The sequence below is a fragment of the Lynx rufus genome, unplaced genomic scaffold, assembly GCF_022079265.1.
Source record: "Lynx rufus isolate CCGP_SWC_20201006 ecotype Redwood Valley unplaced genomic scaffold, mLynRuf1.p SCAF_3, whole genome shotgun sequence".
NCBI lineage: Eukaryota > Metazoa > Chordata > Mammalia > Carnivora > Felidae > Lynx > Lynx rufus.
The window spans coordinates 171,200,353-171,220,766 of NW_025814845.1; the positions used below are offsets into that span (position 1 = coordinate 171,200,353).

A 20,414-nucleotide genomic window follows, 5' to 3' on the forward strand; every position below is an offset into this window, starting at 1 on the left:
TTATGGTTTCTAGCTTTGGTGTCAGGCTTCACAAATTTCCCTCTACCCGCCACTAGTTTTTTTATGCTGTGGCTCCTGTAAGTCGAGAAAGTTCCAAAAGGAGGTCAGAGACGCGGGGAGGAGAGCCCTGGGAGTGCAGCGGTCCAGGACGGTGCAGTAATCACTCGGTGATGGGTTGAAACATCCTACGGGGTGATTCTCCTCCTCCTGCTTCACATTCCGCCCCCTACTGGGAGTCCATAAGAGGCACTCTGTCAATAGCATAATAGAGTTGGCTCAGCTAAAGACCAGGTGTCCTTATGCATCACAGGGCCGACCCCGCCATGCTTGATGGTCTTGGCAGGTAATCCTGACTGACCTCTGGCATGGGTTTTAGAACTTCCACAAAACCGGGTGTGTTTCCGTTCCCCAGGCCAGGCCTCATTTGGACTCCTTACAAACGAGCAATAAACAGATCTCAGGCCACTTAAAAACAGAGCCCCTTCAAAGGCTTTGCCCACTTTATTCACTATTTAAAACAACGCTTAGATTTTATTCACAGTGATTGCAGCCCTCTGCTGGTGAGATGAACTTCGGGCCGAAAATCTGAGAAGTTCTGCGTGTCCGTTTACTTGATTTTGAAGATGGACGTTAGTGAGTGTGTCCACAGCTCACAACCAGTCTCTGCAGGGTGGGCTCAGTGAGAACTGGTCAGGGAAGGCATAGGGGGACCTCCCCTCCCTGGAGCAGACACCCGAGAATGTCTTGGTGACACCCGATAATGTCGCTCAGGGCAGGTTCCTCTCTGCTCTTTAATAGAAGCATGAACAAAGTAAGCAGCCATACTTTCTGGGTGCGGAGAGATCCTGTATAATTTACCTTTTTGGTAAAGGTGCCTGTGGGCCTCTGTGTGATCCACGTAAATATAATTGGCAGGGGTTACAGTTTGCTGATCCTCCTTGTTTCCCACCAGAAAGGAAAGAACATCACTAATTGTATGGGTGGGGCCTCCAGGTCGAAAGAGGAATTTGAACTTGAACTGGAGTCTCCCAGAGAAGGGGAGAGAGCGGTCGTCTTTGTATACTAATGGCACCTCATGCTATCCCATTGCTGTGACGTCTGTGATCTCACGGCTGCCTGCCCACAACAAGCGGAAAGGTTCATCCGGGCCTTCATCACTCAGTGTTTCTGGTGTGATGCGCCAGTGGGCCCAGGGGGATAGTCTGTTGGCCTCTTGGCAGCCGTAGTCGGCCATTCCCACTTTCCTGAAAGACTCTCCTCCCTCGGTGCCCATCACACCGCACGCCCTCCTGCCCGTCTATCCGGCGGCTCCTTTGGAGTCTTCCAAGGCAGATCTTTTCCTAATCGCATTGGAGATATCGGAGCTGGGCGCTCTTGCTGTGCATGGTCACTTTCTCCCCGGCTGGTCTCAGAGTGTCCTCTGCCTTTAATTACCGTCCTAGTTCGTTCAGGCCGCTCTAATAGGAGATACCACGGACTGGGTGGCTTATCAACAACAGACATTTGTTTCTCATAGTTCTGGCGGCCGGGAAATCCAAGATCAAGGCACCCGCAGATCGGTGTGCGGCGAGAGCCTGCTTCCTGGTTCATGGACAGCTCTTATCACTGTGTCCTCACATGGTAGAAGGGAAAGGTGCCCTCTGGGGCCTCTTTTATGAGGGCGCTAATCCTGTTCGTGAGGGCTCTGCCCCTTGATGTAATCAACGCCCAAAGGCCATCACCTTCTAACACCACCACACTGGGGATTAGGATTCAATATACAAACATCGGGAGGACACAGTTTATGGCAATTACCACCCATGAGCCAAGGACTCGTAAATAAATGACCTAAGCCCTGGCATCTCACCTGGGCACTTTATTGTTTCCACTTTGGTATCTAAAAGACATCTCAAATCACCATGCTTCAAATGGAAATCCGCCCCCCACCGCACTCCCATGCAAACGTTGACCAGCCCCACATTCTTAGGCCCCCACATCACCCTGCTCCTGGCCTGGCCTTATATCAACCGGCCTTATATTCACCTAGAGGCAGGCCTCAGATCTAGGATTCACACTTGATATTTTTCCTACACCTACCTACACAATCCAGCCACGATTCCTGTTGCCAGTAGCAGTGAGAAGGGACGTCGACTCTGATCAGACTGCAGAGGCTTGATTCCTGGCTCGCCCACTTACAAGTTTTGTGTCCTGGAGAAAGTCCCGTAATCTCTCTCTGTTTTCCCCCCACTTCACAGGGTTTTTTTTTTTGGTGGGGATTACACGTACGTATTAAGGAAGATTAACCCGACTTGACACACGTAAAGTACTTTACACATGTAAAGAGCGGTGCCGGCCACAGTAATCACTGAAGACGTGGTCACGGTTAATATTAACCTTACCTGACTTACCCGCCCACTTTTCTCAGCATTACCTGCCTCCACTTACTCTCAGCCACGAGCAGCTTCGCCTTCCTATAGATGGCGTCCCAACAATCCTCTTAGCTTACTGCAGCCGGAACGATCTATAGAAAGTAGGAATTAGATCTTGTTGCTCCCTGATTAAAACCCTCGAATGCTTTCCTTTTGAGTGTAGCATAAAATCTCAATTAATTTACGTGGCCTAGGAAGTCCTCCACGTGTAGCCCCTCCCTACTGCTTTCATTTCAGTTGTACGAGGCAGATACTGCCGCTGCATGGCAAACTACCCCAAAATGTGGTGGAAAAAGCCAACAATGGTTTTATTACGTGCATGGATTCCGTGGGCTGGGAATTTGGACACAGGAGAGGAGGGATGGATTGTCTCTACGCCACCATGTCTGGGGACTCATCCGGGAAAACTTGAATGGCTTGGAGTGACTTGAACAACCGGGGATGGAATCATCTGGCCGTTGGCAATGATGGCAGGGAAGTGGAGCTCGGCTGGGACTGTCCATTGGAATTCCCACATTGACCTCTCCATGGCTTGTGCTTCTTTGCATCATGGCTGCCTCAAGGTAGTTGGGTTCCTTATGTGGTGGCTCGGAACTCAGAACACGGTATATTATGACCTGTTACTTGGAAAGCAAAGAGCATCTCTTCTCACGTACTCCTTTTGGTCAAAGCAATCACAATCCCACCCAGATTAAAGGAGAGGACCCACGGTCCCCACCCACAATAGGAGGATATTGAAGACTTGTGGCAATGTCTTCATACTGCCACACTTCTTTTGGTCTCTCTCTTGTGCTCACGGGTTTCCAGTCACGCCTGATTCCGTCCTGTTCTGAAAACAGACCACCTAATCCTAACCTCAGAGTTCGCCCACTCTTTTGTGCTCTCCGGTGTGAACTCTCTTCTCCCAGGTAACTGCACAGTTGGCTCCTTTTCAGAGTTGGCCTAAGTCATCACTTTCAATTCGCAGAATGATTTTGAAACTTTGCTGCCAGTGATGAAGCCCTGATACCTCCTTCTAGATAGGAAGTCTTAAACTCAGTTCCCAGTCAACGTGTTTTGACTTCGCCCTGTGGGGTCCAAGTCTTGACCTCTGCTGCCTGAGGCCAAGTCCAGGATTTTCCTTCCAGAGGCAAAGACCTGATTTTTCGCTCTTGGGTCTAAATCCCCGCTGAAATGTCAACTGGCCAGAAAGACCTTCCCAGACCACCATATGTAAATTGTCTCCATCTTTCTATCCTCTGTTTATGTCATTGATAGCGCTTAGCACAATCTGTAGTTATCTTGTGTGTATTTCTTTACCTGTGTATAGTGTGTAACTTCCATGAGGCAGGTTGTAAGTTTCTTTGTTTCCATTACCCTATCCCCTGGCGTATAGGAAGCACTTAAAATATCCTCGTTGGATGAGTGAATGAATGAAGTTTGGGAGGGCTCAGAAATGAAGATTTAAAAGTCAGAACCATTTAAGTGGTTAACCATTAACCCATGGCAGAGAAAGAAGCTCAGATAGAAGATAATGTCAAAGATAATCAATATTTATGATAGGGTAAGAATGAACATTGAGATAGAATGGGGCATAAAGGTATGAGGGGGGCCAGAAGAAAGGCATCAAAGAAGCAAGGGAGGGGACCCCGAAGGAAAACAGAGGTGATAATGTTAAACATCACAGGGAGGCCAATTAAGATGAAGATTACCAAATGTTCCTTAGGTTTGCCAAGGAGGGGGCTGTTTCCCAGAATTCTTTCTGGTAAAGAAAATTGCAGCTAGGGGAAGAGCCAGATTGCCGTGGCCAAGAGGCAAGTGGGAGCTGAAGTTGAGGAGGTGGAGACCTTGACACTTGACGCTGAGGGAAGAGCAGTGCCAGGGCAATAGCTGAGAACACAGGGCCAAGGTGGGTGGGAAAGGCTGCGGGGTGTTTCGAAGTTGGAGGGAGCGAGTGGCAGGAAGGATGAGGTTCAGGAGGAAGAGGGTGGGACACAGCGTGGATTAAGAAAGAACCCTTGAACAGGCTGTCCTCTTCCGATGAGATTGTTAGCAAGGAGAGAAGATGGGCATACAAGATTCTCTGCTGGGAGTCCTCATTCCATTTGTAGTTCCTTGTTTAGCATCTGCCTGGCCAGCCAGACTGTGAGGTCCATGACAGCGGGAGATGGTTAAGGTCATGACAGCTGCTGAGGCACACAGCTGAGGGTGTGACTAAATCGAGGGCTTTTCTGAGATGATGTGTCCCAATCTGTAAGGCAGTGTGAGCTTTCCCCGGCATCTCTCTACAGCGTTGGTGCAGGAATAGAGTTTTAGGGTTGCTCCAGGATCGGGGGATTGCGTGGTCAGAGGGATAATGGAAGGATTGCTGCTGTGGAGAGTTGGTCATGTGATGGACTGTGGAATCCAGCGGGCGTGGAGAAGGTGACTCAGCCAGCCTTGACGATGCTCTGTGGGGATGAGTCTTCATGAAGTCCTGAGAAGCAAGGGCTAAAGATAAGGGCAGGCCAAGGCTTCTGGGGTCAAGAAGATGAGGGAACTGGGGTGTGTGTGTGTGTGTGTGTGTGTGTTTCATAAATTTTAAATCCAAACAGGATTATGATAGGAGTTAAAATAGAAAGAATATTGCTGCTGTAACAAATAGACCCCAATACATATAATGGCTCAAGCACAAGAGGAATTTATTTCTGTATCATATGATAGTTCAAGGTGTGTGTCTCTGATCAGGTGGCGGGGATGGGCACAGGATCCCTGCCCCACGCAGTTCATTGGAGACTCGGGCTGCTGATGGCTCGACCGCCAACACGTAGCTCTCGAGGTTGTCCAGGGAGCGTCACCTCAGTCAGCCAGAAGGAGAAAGGAGCTCGGGGGAGCACAGAGAGAGTTGTGTCTCTAGAAGAGACCGTCATAGTTCCCCCCTCCGTTCGGTTGGCTAGAACCCTGCCACATCTAATTGCTAAGGAGGCTGGGAAATGTGGTGCACTTGTGTGTCCTAGAGGAAGAGGAGAACGTGGGTTTTGTGAATAGCTGTAGCCTTTGGCACGCTGCAGTGCCACAGGGAGAAAGACTGATCCAGTCGCTTCCACCCTAAATAAATTGGAGAAGGGGCCCAGAAACTGGGACGTGACAGGCACTGGAGTGGGGGTGGGGGGGGTGCTTTTGGAAGGTAACGGAAGTGTGATGGTCTGGAAGTGACTTTGTCCCGTGGACAGATGGAGTGCGTAGGAGTCAGATTTATCCGGTTTCAGTGCTGGCTATGTTACTTCTGGCTATCTGATTTTGGCCCAGTTATTCAATTTCATTACTTAACTCCCAGCCTTAGTCTCTTCATCTGTAAAATGGGACGGATCCCACTGATTTCGCAGGAGAAGTGGATAATGGATGTAACAATTTGTAGTGAATATTTTTCTGCTGCTGCTTATTTAAGGCCCTTCAAAGTCACAGACGGAGTGAAACCTCGTCCAAAAAGTTGGGTGACGTTGGCCAGAGCAGACCTTACATCAAGGCTACCTGGGGACCAGTGGAGCATGGAGATCAGACAAGCAGAGCCCAGACCCCTTCTCCAGGGGCAGCGGTTACCCTGCTCCAGCCACCCGGCCATCTGCAGACAGACACTAGAGTTGCCTAGAACTTTCTGATTTCCAAAAGAAGGTGAACGTGTGGCTTTTTTCATGAGAAGTCTCCTCATTTGAAAATGTTGGTCAAATTAAAAATCCACCGAAACCACTGTATGGTGAAATAAAATAGGTCTCTGGGCGGATCTGGCCCACGGGCGACCATTTTGCCCCTTGCATACTCTCCATCGCCGAAGGCCAGCTAGAAGCCCTGACCTCTGGATCTGTGCTGCCCCATGCAATAGCCATAACCATAAGGAGCTGGTCGAATTAAAATTAATTTAAATGAAATAAATTAAAAATTGAGGCTCCCCCCCCCGCCATCGCACTAACTATGTTTCTAATGCTCTGCAACCATGGGTGGGGGTGGGGGGGGTAGTGGCTGCTGGGTTGAACAGAGCAGATATAGAACATTCCCCTCATGGAAGAAAGTTCTTTTACAAGCACAGCTCCCTGGATAGAAGGGGCCTGAAAGGTAGTATCTTGTTACAAGGGGCTTCCTTTCTTAGATGTGATGAATTAGGTGTTGTCCCATAGCCAGGATGGGGGGTCAGAGGAAAGACTCGCAGAGTTTTATATTGTCTCGCACACAAGAGTAAGACCCGCCTCTGGGCTGTAACTTTGGCGAGTCATGGAGATTCCTCCACTTCCGCCTGGTTCAATCCATGGCACTCCGGATGTAAAAGTTGAGACACGTACCTCGTCTGACAAGAAGGTGTTACATCCTAAGCCCTTTCAGGCAGAACGCTGGGGTTCCTCTGGTGGGAAGGGGCCGTGATCTGTCCTAGGTCCTGCTATGGCAGAATGGATATGGAAGGAAGGAAACTGTCATGCAGAGATTGGGACTGCTTTAGTCGGGCAGGCCAAGTCCGCCAAACAGTTCAGCACTCTTTTGTCCTATTTCAGGCAAATGGGGAGCAGTGGCCGTGGTTGGTGAAGGGTGAGGAGGACTCCAAGGTACAAAGGCCAGAGGTCCATCAGTTAAGTAGAGCCGTGGGATGAGGTCCAAGAGGAGGTCACTCTGAAAATTACTAGCTGGTAGGCAGGCAAGAGCCGTACTGTGGGAGGTCTGCCATATAAATTACCGAATCCCTTCTCCGAGAAAGATACCTATTACCCACCCCTGACTCTGGCGCCTAGCATCACTTGCATCCCATTTGGACTTGTCTAGAAACGGAAGACTGTGGTTGACAACGTGATGGGGCATTCATAGGGTCAGGGGGGCAGGTACGGACGTTAACGATGGCTTTGAGGCAAACCTCTCGGAAACTTGACAGGGAGGGGAAAGGAGGAAAAAAATGGGGAGACCAGGAGGAGAAAGGAAGCCCCTTATGTCTGACCAAAGATCTTTTTTGTTCTCTCGTCACCTCCAGGACATTTGAGGTAAGAGAATAATAACAGCGCAAAGCAAACTAAGGCCTGGAGGGTGCTTTTAAGCCGATGCAAGGGCCAGCAAAGAATTTTGTTCATTTCTTCTCCTGCACCCTCTGTCTTGGCGGCTTCAGCAGTAAGAACATGAAGTGATGAGAGCCACGGCATGTAACGTTCTAAATGACACCATCTCTTTTGGGGGACGTGTTGGCTGGTTGGTGTGGGCAGACACGGTGGCCACAGGAGAGCTACCCAAGGTTTGCACGTGCAGCAGGCCTGGAGGAAGCTGTCAGGAGGCCCCTGCCGCCTTCGGGAAAGGAGGAGTCAGGCATTTGGACAGGTGGCTGTCCTAGGAAGGTGATGCAGAGATTGGGTGGGAGGGGGGTCCGCTGGCCTGCTCATGGCTGTCACCCTGAGCAGCCATGCAAGCGGGGGAAACTTCCAGGTTGTGTCGGTAAGAACTGTCGCTGAGCAGTTAACCTAGGTGGGCTGCCTAGGTGGGCTGAAGGACAAGCAAGCTGCGTTTTGGCCAACTGGCTGCGGCCATCCATGGGCGGAGAGGCTGGCTTCAGCCAGGAGGGGCCGTGCGTCCCGATCCCACATGCTGGGTTTTTTTATTAGGATGTTGCGGCCTTACATTCTGCTGCATCCTTGCTAGTTGAAATTACAATGACCTTGACGTAGTCTTTCCCGCTTCTTCTTCACCATCTGACTTAGAGGTTGTCATGTGAATGCCCAGACCTGGCCTCCGCAGACTCGAGAAGGATCTGTGTGGGGCTCTGTTCATCTATTCACCCTTTACCCATCCATCCATCCATCCATCCATCCATCATCCACCTATTCATTCATCCACCCATCTACTTATCCATCCATTCTTTCAGAATCTGTTGTGTGCCCACTGTATGCAAGGCCCTAGGGTGCGCGCTGCAGAAGGGAAGTATAGTCTTCTGCCATCGAGATGCTTATCATCTAGGAGAAGGGGACAGTGTATAAAGAAATTGCACGGGAAACTGTTTCAGGCACCCTGCTAGTCTTTATAGGGCCCCGTGGTGCACAACAGAAGGAGTGATCTGCTCTCCCTGGGGTCTCAGGAGTGCTGCATAGAGGAGGCGATGGCGTGAGGGGTCAGAGAGGGGGTGGGGGTGCTGGGAGGGGTGGAGATAGGAGTCTAGACACAGGCTACCGTCAGCCTGACCCATCCGGGGAGCACGGGGTGTGGAACAGGGACACAGAGAGTGCTCAGGAAGGCAAGAGAAGTAGGCAGGAGCCACGCTATGCAAAAAGCCTGGACGTTGTGCTAAGGATTTTGGACTTGGTGACACAGGTATTGTGGAGCCATGAAGGCATTTTAAACAGAAGAGTAACAGGGCCAGATTTGCACTCTAGGACAAGTACGGATTCAGGACAGCATGGGACCCAGAGGCGGTGGAACACTTAATTCAGCCAAAGAAAGAGGGTGACACCCCAAAGAAGGCAGTGGCCCTTCCCCTCCCAAGACCCCCAGGATTACTGTCTTCCCGTGTTAGCCAGTCACCTTCAAGTGGCCACTTTACTAATTTAACTTTATTCCTCAGTTCCCGGGGCACAGAAGGGAACTCTCGGGGCACTCGGATTCCACCCCTGGATTGATTGCAGGCCTCCACGAAGTCAGCACTGCCTGGAGGTGCGCAGTCTGGTTTGAAGGCCCGCATATGTACCGCCCCAGTTGGCTCTTTCCCCTCTCAGTGACTTCCTTATCTGCTTGTGGCCCAGGGGGTCCCCTTCTCTGTCTTGAGGGAGGTTGGACCCGTTCAGAAGTTGGATGGTGCTTGGCCTCTGGTGGGCGCCATCGTGGGGGGCACAGAGCCCCCAGCCCAGACCTGTGGCAGGGGGGCACAGCTTCTCTGGAGCCCGGGAGGGCAGGGGCTGTGTGTGAGGGGCTTGCGAGCTCGCCTCCTGATTACCCTTTGGTCTTCTGGGGCTGGCACACTGCGGATATGAAACTCAAACTTGAAAACAAACCGTGGGTGGGCAGGGGACAGGGGAGTGAGGAAGGGGGGCAGGAAGACACCTCTAATTAGGGAAAATTTAGCGATTCTTTAGATCTTTACAATATCCAAATGGACTGCTTCCAAGAATTCACAGACTAAGTCAATAAATCGCCCCCAAAGAGGTCTCCAGGGGACCCGTTTGAACGAATGGGCGAGAGGCATGGAGTGCTTTTGAATAAGTGAGTGGTTCTCAGTATTTGAACGCGGCTGGATTCTTTTAAGAGACTTAAACCCCTGAACTATTATTTGTAGTCCCTGGGCACACAGTTCACACGTTTTCTCAGACCCTTGCGGAACAGACGCACCTTCTGGATCAAGGAGGGCCCAGACAGACAAGGAGCTGCTTTTATTTCCTGAGTGTGTTGGAGCCCGAGCCCAAAGCGTGGGTTCAGAAAAGAAAACCCACCTGCAGGGACCTGCGGTGAGTTGTGTTGGTGAAGGCCAAGCCTGGTGCATCTGAAGGACAGGTCCCACCCAGTGGGAGAGAAACCTGCCCACACTGTCATGAGTGGCTGCCACTTGGGCCAAGTGACCCAGTCCAGTGAGGCAGATTCTTGCCGTTTGGCATTTTGAACACTTGGGTAAACGAGGACTTGAGGGGTGGCAGGTGCATGTCGGGGAGGCAGAGGTGGAAAGAGAGGCCTGGGTCACCTGGGCTGGCAAAGTGGGGCAGAGCTCTAGGAGGAAATCTGCCCGGGGGCCCGTTGGAGGGGCCCTGCTCATTCGGCTCGTGTTCATGGAGTGTCGTGAGCTCTCAGCTAGGTGGCGCGGAGGACAAGGTGGCCGAGGGAGTTTGCAGTTGCGAGATAGAGGCTAAAAATGCAGAAGGGAACAAATACACAAAATACTTGCAATTGAGATCTTTGCTGTCGAGGAGCGGCTGAGATAGGGAATTCAGTGGAGGTGGGGGGCAGGCTTCAGACAGGGTGGTCAGGGAGAGTCTTCCTGAAGAGGACGGTGAAGGGGGAGAAGGAGCCGTTTCTGCAGTGAATGGGAGAAGAGGACAGTAGCAGCAGCAGGCCACTGAGAGGAGGCTAGGAAACGGAAGGAAACCAGGGTGCCCCCGGGGAGGAGGGGGAGGAGGCGGGGAGGGCAGGTTGAGGCTGGGAAGGAAGGCGGTCTTGACAGACAGTTTGCATTTTATTTATGCAAGCAGCCAATCAGGGTCTTCCTCTTTTAGCTCAGAGGTAGCATTTTGCATTTTATTTATGCAAGCAGCCAATCAGGGTCTTCCTCTTTTAGCTCAGAGGTAGCATTTTAAGGGTTCCCCGGTCACTTACAGGTTGGCGGCAATCTATTCTGGTTATGATGAAAGGAGAGCTGGTCACTGACAGAAACCGAGTCCTGCTGGGAGATGAGGAAAGAGAGACAGAGAATTAATTTTGGGACAAGGCAGGGGGGCGGGGGTGTCTAAGGAATGCAGGAGGTCCTTGGAGCCTCGAGGGGCAGCCGGGGCAGCCGGGGACTGTGAAAGGGGTAAAGAAAGAGACAGCAGACCAGCTACAGCTGCCTCTTTCACAACGTGGGTCCTGGTTTCTGCTACGAAAGTACTTTATCATTTAAAGAACTAGCCCCTTGGGCTTTGGGGTCACACAGACCTGGATTAGAAGAACCCTGTTCTCACTCTTGCGTGTACCGGGGCCTGGGACAAGAGGTTTCTTTGAGTTTTTTTTTCTCCTGTCTATACGATAAGGATATGAAGACTTCCCTAGTAAGATTTTGGGGGAGGATTAAATAAGCACTCAGTGCTTTACAGAGATGGTGGTAGGTGCCCACCAAATGTTAATTGCCTCCTACTGACTACATAACCAGCGTTTTACTAGAAGGCGATCAAGTGGAAAGATAGTGGGACCATTTACCACTCTTTCATAAGGCGTCCCCACAGGGTAAAGAGCAGGGCCATCCATGTACTTTGGGGAGTCGGAAAAGTCCCCGGTCGGCCTGAGACCTGAGGGTTAGTTCATCTTCTCTCAGCTTCCTTTTCGGTAAAAAAGCAGGATGTGGTGGGCAACTGGCCGGAGGTGAACGAGTTAAAAAACATCCCTCGGCCTTATCTCTGGAGATTCTAATCAGGAGGTCTGAGCTGGGGCCCCAGGTGGTTGTGAAGCAGAGGCAAAGTCATTCCAGGAACCCCGAGACAAGGCCTTTTTCTAGTCCTGAGTCACCCGCCAGATGAGGACAGAGGGGACCAAGAATGCATTCTACGCATTTACCACCAGAGGGCGGGCCTGAGGCGTGATGGCCAATGCAGACCATGCTGTCTGTCTCCAGCTCCCCGCACAAAGAGCCCAGGGGAAATCTGCAGTGGCACAGAGGATGATGTGCAAGGCAGGTAATGAAGGAGTCATAAGAGGAGCAAGCCAAAAGCTACTAGATTCTGAAGTTCATGCATTCCTCTGGGTCGTGCTGACAGCATTGGCACCGATGGGCCTCTTGTCTTCACCCAGTAAGGGCTTCATCAAGACGCTTTCCCAGCCCCAACTGAGTTGACCAATACTCTTTCCGGTGCTAGAAAAAGCAACATCTGGCTCAGAGGGCCAGTCACATCCACCCTCATGGGTCACCACTCCGTAACCCTGGGTAAAGGATGCACCCGCTGGAAAGGCTTGGATCCGTTGGCCCTTGGCTATTCCTCTGCAGAGGGCCCCTTCAGGGTCATGCACACAAAGGAAACAGTTGTTATGGCCCGATTCCATCTGCAGAGAAGAAGGCATCACTTCCAGCTCAAGTGTCCTAGTCAATGCCCTTAGTTTTTGGCAAGGAAGAATTCCAGGACCTTCTCTTTACCACTGCGTTAATTTTAACCTCCGCTGCAGGCTGCACTTGAGGCTGTAGCCCTTGGCGTCAGTACTGCAGCAATGTGGGGACCTTGGGGTTTTCTCTTCTTTGCCGCGTCTAGGCTCCACTCTTCCCGTCAAAATTTATGCTTTGGAGTTTCCCTACTCTGTGACATCCTGAACGTTCCACTTCCGCAGAGGCCCAGGGGCTGGAGGCGGGGGGGGGGGGGTGGGGGGAGCATAGAAGCAGAAATGGCTACTTGCAGCTTCCCAAAGGGGGAAGATGAAACCAAGAGACGTGGTGGGCCTGGTCCGAGACAGGACACGTACTGTGCAGGGCGCTGAGGAACTGAAAGCAGCCGAGTCACCCTGCAGCGCCCTAGTGACGGGACTTCTTCATCTCCCCACCCCCAGTTCCCGGCAGGTTGTAGGACTCAAACATCTTAAAAATCCTGACTGAATGTCATCACTCGTACATCTAAAGTCCCCACCCTGTCGGACCCCGTATGGGGGAAGACGTGGGTAAGATTTTTGAAAGAGTTCTGAGTCTCTGTGAACTCAAACCTTCAACGGAAGGAAAATCCTGCTCCCCTCAGCATGGTATATTGGAGGATGTATTGTGTAGGTGGTGGGATATGATAAAGGGTGTTATGCAGGCACGTACAAAGAATAATGGAAGAGTGGAGAAAAGAATGATCTAAACTGCAAGAATGATCTTGCAGTTTCCGGGACTTGGAGGAGAGAAGGAAGACCCAGCAAGGCGACAGTGCTAAGAGAAAGGCTGAGTTGGGGATTTTGTTGACATTAAAACTCACCGTGGCAGTGACATGGAAGTACCTTTTTTTCTTACACGATAGCATTTAGTTATATGTCAAACACTGAGGGCCCCTGCCACGGATCAGGCAGGGTACCGGTCACTGGAGAAAAAGAAATGCAAGGCTCTTAGCTTTTAGGAGTCATGCTCTGATAGAAGAAACGGGCAAGTAATTACAATACAGAAGGGTGTATGTTTCAGGAGAGGCGAAAACAGGAGGTTGTGCTTAATGTGTTAGGGGGCGGGAGGGAAGCAGATTTCACTGAGGAGGGGATCTTCAAGCTCCCTTTTAGAGGAAGGGTTGAGGGAAAAGGGAGAGAGGTGAAGGGAGGAACACAGAGCAGGGCATGGGTTTGAGAAGGCACACGGCCTCGAGGGGCAGTGTGTGTGCGCGTTGGTGCACGTCTGCGTGTACCCCCTGAGCATGGGGAGGAGACGTGGGTGTCAGGGATGGGAGGTAAAGCTGCAGAGGAGGCGGTGGTCAGAGACTGGTATAGAACCTGGTAGAACGCTTGTGTTTCATGTTTGAAATGCATTTAATTTTTTAAAAGTTTAGAAAAACCACATCTGAGAACAGGCTAACATATTTGGTTTGGGGATAATGATTTGTAACTTTACAGGAATTTTGAGTGTTTATTTAAAGACAATGTGAGAAAATAGTCTATGTTAACAAGTCTATCGGTGCAGAGTGGGTGGAAAATTCTTCCCCACCCCCTTTTATTTTTCTGCATTGCATCGAGCGGTAAGAATGGTACGAAATGCAGATTGCAGACAGTTCTTTTCCTTGGCCAATGAAAACTATTTGGTATCTTCTTTGTGCCAAATACTCTTAGGCTCTAGTCAGAACAGACAAATCAACTTAAACCTTAAATCTTTGAATATGTGTAAGTGGAAATGTCAATTACCGTGGACTCATATTGATGGCTACTGAAATAAGGCTAATACAAATAAGACTGACATAAAAGCTATTAGGAGCTTTTATTACAAAGCAAAATATTCGATGGCAAATCAGAAAATAACAAGATATAGTTCAATCTGTCAAGATCAAAAGGTTCGGGAGTGGGAAAATATAACAAGAATGTTAACAATTTAATTAGAAGTCATTTTGTTTTAAATTAATTTGAATCTCATTATTTGCTTGCTTGTCAAGTGGTATTTTTTCATGATTTAATAGGACACTCGCCCCCACCCCTGTTGGAACCTACAGTTGGCTCTCACTGGTAGGAGGGCACATTTTAGCTTTCTCAGACTTGTAACTTTAACCCTTACAGGATGACACCAAAAGCTGCTGACGTCAAGTCACTTTGCTCTTAGCACATCACGTAGTTGCGGTGGGGGGGGGGGGGGCGAGGAGGAGTGCTTCTACTTTATTTTCAAAATGCACAGCTAATTGGAACTTGAGTGAATTAATCAACCGTGAAGCTTGCTGCATGCCCTAAAGCTCCTTTCTGGGATCTCAGAATTTATCAGAATAGAAGCGAAAGAGTACAATCTTACATCTTTTGGACAGATAACCATCCAAAGTGGCCAGATGCAGAAAGACATTGGAACGTGGGCCCACAGTAGCCCCAGGATTATTTTGTCTTTATCTGGCTAATCTTTGCTGAGCAGGTATGAGCCAATTAAACGGATTCTTTTTTTTTTTTTTTTTCACGGCTGCCCGATGGCCTAGATTATGGAAGGATTCCTCTATTGTTTGATCTCAAGTCGAGAAAACCAAAGCCATGGGCCTGCCCAGATGTTTGTCATTGTACCTGCTTGGGCAACATCTCCGAAGAGAGGACCCCTGGTAGACCCCTTGGGATCAACTGGACCAGTTGACTGGACCAGGGATTCCGCAGTAAGAGTGCCACTGCATGATTTGGACCAGCAAAGCTAAGGGATTCCAGGCCTGTTCAATGGCTAGCGCCAAGAGAGCCGTTCAAATTGTAACTAGCATCTGCCTGGGAAATCAAGAGTCGCCTATTAACTCTGATTCCGGACGTTTTCGTATGACTCAGTTTCCCTTTCTTTGGGGGTATAAGATCTTTTCATTCCTCTTCCTGCTTCTCCACAGTTCATCACCTCTTTCGGTCCCATTGTGTGATGTGGAGGCCCCTCTGCAGCACTGTAAATCCTCGGGCACGGTAATCTCAAGTTTTTCTTCAACAGATCTGCAGGCACCGGTGAAATGCGCCCGTCTAAACCCCCAAACGGGCGTGAACGGGCCTGACTCCTGAAGAGAGCAGGGCCGCAGACCGGGCTTCCCCCCCGACGCCCCGCGAGCCGTAAAAGGCTTTCAGGGCGTGGTCTCCTGTCTCTCCCAGCGCCAGCAGCCGACCACAGCCTTCCCGCGCGGCCTCCCTTCCCTGCTCAGGGTCCTCAGGGCTTTGGCCTCTACTGCCCGCTGCCAGGCCACGGAAGCCTGCGACCCGGCGTCCGCCCTCAGGCTAGCTCTCCTCCCGCAGAGGGCCGCGCCTCGCCTTGACCGGCGCCCCCCCGCGCCCCCAGGGAGCCCGGCCGCGCGCCCGACGCCCCCGCGCCGCCCGGCTCGCAGGCCCGCAGGCCCGCGTCCAGCAGCCCCTCTCTCGGGGGCCGGGCGGCGGACGGGCGTGGTCGACGCGGCGCCGCGACGAGCCCTCCCCGCCCCGTTCCCCTTCCATCCGCTCGCTGCCATTTGAATTCCCCGTCGACTCCTGGGTGGGGGCCGAGCGAGCCTTCGCGAAGGGCGAGGGCGGCGGGAGGAGGGCTCGGGAGCCCCTCCCGGGCGGCGCGGCGCCGGCCGGCGGTGCAGTCGCGCGCTCGCCGCCAGCAAAGCCATTGGCTCGGCGCAGTCACCCCACGCGGGGCTGCAGCGGCGGCCTCCGCGGATTGGCGCGCGGGCGGGCATCCAGCGGGGCGCGCGCGAGCGGGTGCGTGCCGCTCGGGCTGCAGCGAAGCCCACCGTCTCGGGGCCGGGCTCCCCCGGCCCGTAAAGACCACCCCTCCATTGTCCTTGAGTTGCTGATGCTGCATTCGGGGCGGCAGCCAGCTACAGTCCCCGACGCCCTGGCCCAAAGAAAGGGCGCGAAAGGCGCGCTCCCCGCTCGGGCGCACGCACCGACCGCCGCCCTCGGCGGCACACTGCAGCATTTCGCGCTCTCGCGCCGCTCCCCTCCCCGCCCGCGCTTATTTGCATATCCCACGATTGTGGCCAATCAGGGCTCGTCTCTCTCGAAGCGGATGGCTTTTGCCTGAGAGGAAAGGGAGTGGCTGGCGGCGCATGCGCCGCGGTGGCCGACTTGAACCGAGGCTTTTATTGCTGTAGTTTATTTCCACCCCTTCCCTCCTGTTCTCTCTCTCTCTTTCTTTTTTTTCCGCCCTAGCTGGGGCTGTGTTGGAGCAGAGGAAGAAAGAGACAGGATTGCATTTATCGCTTACGTTCTTGAAATCTGCTATCAGCAAGACCAGCTAAGCGGTTGCATCTTTTTCAATCCTGCAAAAAATACCATCTCTTTCCTGGCAATTTTTGCTTTAAAGGTGTCCTCTTGAAATTATTTTTTTCCCAGGAGAGAGATGTCTTATCAGGGGAAGAAAAATATTCCACGCATCACGGTGAGTTTGGTACTTGGGAAATCTGCGGTCGGCCAGCAACCTTTTGTGGCAAGGAACATCCAAGGAATTTTTTTTTTTTTTTTTTAAGGAGCGGGAGAAAGAGGGACCCAACTTTTCTTTTTTCCTTTTTTTTTTTTCCTGTTGCTGAAGAAGGCGATCGTAGTGGGAGACGCAGCCGTCTAGAATTGTAAGCTACATAATTTGTAAGGCATAAAAATAGGAGCGTAAGTGCATTAAGGACGTCTTAGGTAGCGCGCCAGATCCGCTGTATCCTTTTATTGTCAGTTCGAGATGCTGCAGTGCTGGCCTGCGGGGTGTAAGCAAATGGATGCCAGATTGAATATGCATGGTTGAAGCTCGGATATTGTTCTCCGGGCTGCGTGCTGCGAGGCTGGACTCCAGGAGCTGGCTGGGGGAGATGGAGAAATGGATTCTCCCTGTGTCTCCCGCCCCCACCATAAAGGCTTTCTGGAGCCTTCCTCTGGCTCCTTAGAAAAAGGAGCGGGTTTCAGCCCGGAGGCGTAATGACAGCAGAGGGATGCTGGAAAGGGCCGGGAGTGCCGGGATGATGTGGAAACTGGAAGGAAAAATAGGGACGCGGTGATGAACAGAAGAGGGTGGGGGGCCAGGCGTGGGCTTTTTGTCGATCACGGACTGGTTTTTGGTGGCCCACTCGGCTTCCTCGCCCTCCGGTGTGGGGCTGGAACCCTGGCAGGGCTCAGGGTTCGCTTTCTTGTGACTTTCTGCCCCTCCTGCAGCCAAGGAGGCGCCTGTGTTGGCGCATACAAAGCGGGCTGGGAGGGTGGGCGTTGGGGACAGCGCGGAGCGGGGCTCGCGGAGGTAATGGCGCTGCGCGACGCGCGGAGCAGATGGCCCGGCCTGGCCTCGGCCAGACAATGATCGCTGCGGCCGGAGGTGTTGGCGCAGTTTGGGGCCTGGAGTTGTTAGTTTGTAAATCCCGAGAAAAAACATCTAAGCGATGAATTTGCGATGCTTCGGCAATGAACATCGGTTCTTGCTTTCACCGCTCTCCTGCCCTCCCCACCCTCTCCCCATCTTTTCCTGGAAAAATCTCACCAGTCCTAGTTCTCTACATCCCCGAATGCAATCCCGGGGAGAGAGGGAAGGCGAGGGAAATTCATTGTTACATAATGATGTGCAATTGCAATTGGCCAGCTGATTGCTGGGTAGAACCCAGGGCTGAGGCAGAGACCGAAAGAATCCTTGTAAACTCAAGATGTGTTTAGGGCTGGATTTGAGGGCGCGCTTTCGCTCTGGTTTCCTTCTTAGCTACGGACACCCCGGCTTCCTCTGGATGCACGAGGGCACACCCATCCGCAGGAGAGAGACGTGGAAACAAATGCACAGGGGAGGGGGCGTGTGCTCAGGAGGATTTTATAGGATGAACCAGGCTGTGCTAAAGAGAGGGTGGGTACTAGCTTTTTCTTGAAGGCCAAAGACCCAAGATCCCAAAGGGCCGGGCTCGGGGAGGAGGGAGTGGGTGGAGAGGACCCAACGTTACATGTTCCCAGCTCTGGAGGAAGGAGTCTGGGGAGAGGGGGTGGGGAGCAGGTTTGCCACAAGCCTCAAATAATTTGTTGTCTTCGTGAATGAAAAAGACAGTTTGGTTTTGACAGTGTGGGGAGAAAAATTTAGAAAGCAAACAATCAAGACCTTTTTTTTTTTTTTCCCCAAAGAGCGCCCCCTCTACCCTTAAAAAAATCTGGTTACATTATCTTAGGACCTATAGTATGGTTTCCCTCCTTCCATCATCACGGCCAGCATCTTATGTAAGAAGCCTTCTGGAAGGGACTCGAGTGGACGGGGCGGTGATGTCTCATTTTTTTCTTAGCATGATGTTGGCTCGGGGATTCGCAGTGATGGCCGGGACAGGTACCGCAGTGACTAAGGGCTTCTCCCCTGCCTTCCAGGCGACGTTTATCCTGTCACAGCTGGGTAATGGGGGAAAAGGGGGAGATCATCGTGGGCAGAGAAAAGTCCACTGGATCAGGCGACCTGGGGCAAGTGGCTTAACGTCTCAGCCTCAGTTTCCTTATGTGTCATGGGAATAAGAATCTGGCCCCACCCACCCCTTAAATTTGTTTTGAGGCTTTCGTGACTTAAGGTACCTGACAGGAATTTTGTAAAGGTCTTACACAAGTGCAGGAATTGTTGACTGTTTATTCCCATTTGACTTCCCAAAGTCTGTAGTAGGATGATGCACCCTACAGTGTATAAAATTAAAATGATCTCACTGTTTTTCATTATGTTAGAGAAAAAAATAAATACTGTTTATACCCGGCTGTGTGTGCATTTATGTGTAACAGTATCTTTTTTCCCTAGGTGTCTAGCAGCTTATATGTTTATTCTCATTTTTATTTATTCTCCCCCCCCATATATTTTTTAAAGATTTGCTATAATTTTCTGGTTTTGGTGGGTGCTAAATATAAATCGCATATTGGTTTGTAACTGAATTTTAAGGTAACCGTTATCAAAATGAATGTCATCCTCTGACGTATTTTGCATATTAAAACGGTGGCCTGTCGTTCAACTTGTTCCCCACCTGGGGATACAGCAGGTGCATGTCTACTGAACACAGGACATTAATATCCCATTCCATCCACAGCATTTGGGATAGAGAGGAGTCACAGTGTACCAGTTCTGTTGCATTCCTGACCCTTACATGCTGCTTGTCATATATAATTTTTTGCAACCTTTAAAATACAAGCGCATCAACAATGTAGATTTTGGAACTTGCCATCTCATCTTATCACAAAATTTTACATTTTTCTTAACAGCCTAGTAGTTAAAGTGGTGTATATTTGAAGTGTTCACTCCCCCTTTGTTACAATCGATGTGATTCACCCCAAAGATAAAAAGCAAATATAAAGAATGTATTGTAATGAAACTTTGCAGTGGTTGAGCGAAGTGTGTTTGTGTAGAGTATCCCATGACAACAGACTTGGTTAATTTTTCCCTACACAAACCATGCCAAGAATTGACTTCCTTACATGTGGGTGTATTTATTTTTAATGAAATTTAGCCTAAAGCCATTTAAAAAATATTGTCTTCTTTATCTGAAACATTTACACTGTTCTTTAAAGAGAGTTTGGTAGGCATTCTTTCATTTTCTCTCTATTTCAGTGGAGAGAGATAGTTTTTGTTTTGTTTTGTTTTGTCTTTAAACCTAGAATAAGCTTTGAACTTTTGCCAGTATGTTCTGACTCATCAAGTGATGAATAGGTTGTCACATCAGGTTCACCTTTGTCACTGAACCTTTTCAGAGTTGGCTCATTTTGAGCATCTCTTTTGAATGCCGAAAAATGTGTCCTTAGCTCATTGTCTTGGCACTGATGTTCCTCATAGGTCCTGCCTGACCTTATTACTTCTTCGTTTCAGAGTGATCGTCTTCTGATCAAAGGAGGTAAAATTGTTAATGATGACCAGTCGTTCTATGCAGACATATACATGGAAGATGGGTTGATCAAGTAAGTGTCACTCATTATAGAGACGAATTTGTCTACCTTCCAGTATTCCCAGACATGACCTACAGTTCACACACATGACATCAAACTTGAGTGACTTCACACACTGCCTCACTTAGGATATGTTTAAGCTTATTTTGATTGGTGGCAACTAGTGATTTTGAAAACTCAGATTTAGGGAATTCAAAGGCACAATTAAATGCACACCCATTTCCTTATGTGTTATGTAATTGACTATTTTAACTGAGGTGACACAATATCTTCTTGTTGCCAGTTTAAATTCTTGGTTTATGATCTATTGAGTATATTAAAGGTTTTCCTAGAATATAGTTGTTTGGGTAGATTGCCCAATCTAAGGCATAA

At 50.4% G+C, this 20,414-nt stretch overlaps 1 protein-coding gene across 2 annotated transcripts in view; it reads left to right on the plus strand.

Annotated features, from left to right (window-relative positions):
- DPYSL2 (dihydropyrimidinase like 2) overlaps positions 1-20,414 on the plus strand; it is a 130,061-nt gene that overhangs the window by 43,783 nt on the left and 65,864 nt on the right. Inside the window, exons 1-2 of one of the 2 annotated variants that reach the window (XM_047091422.1) lie at positions 16,282-16,566; positions 19,966-20,054. In XM_047091422.1, coding sequence (XP_046947378.1) covers positions 16,528-16,566; positions 19,966-20,054 — 128 coding nt within the window. In that variant the 5' untranslated portion in view covers positions 16,282-16,527. Of the gene's footprint in view, positions 1-16,281; positions 16,567-19,965; positions 20,055-20,414 lie in introns of those variants that run through there. The other variant, XM_047091421.1, reaches the window with a different exon arrangement.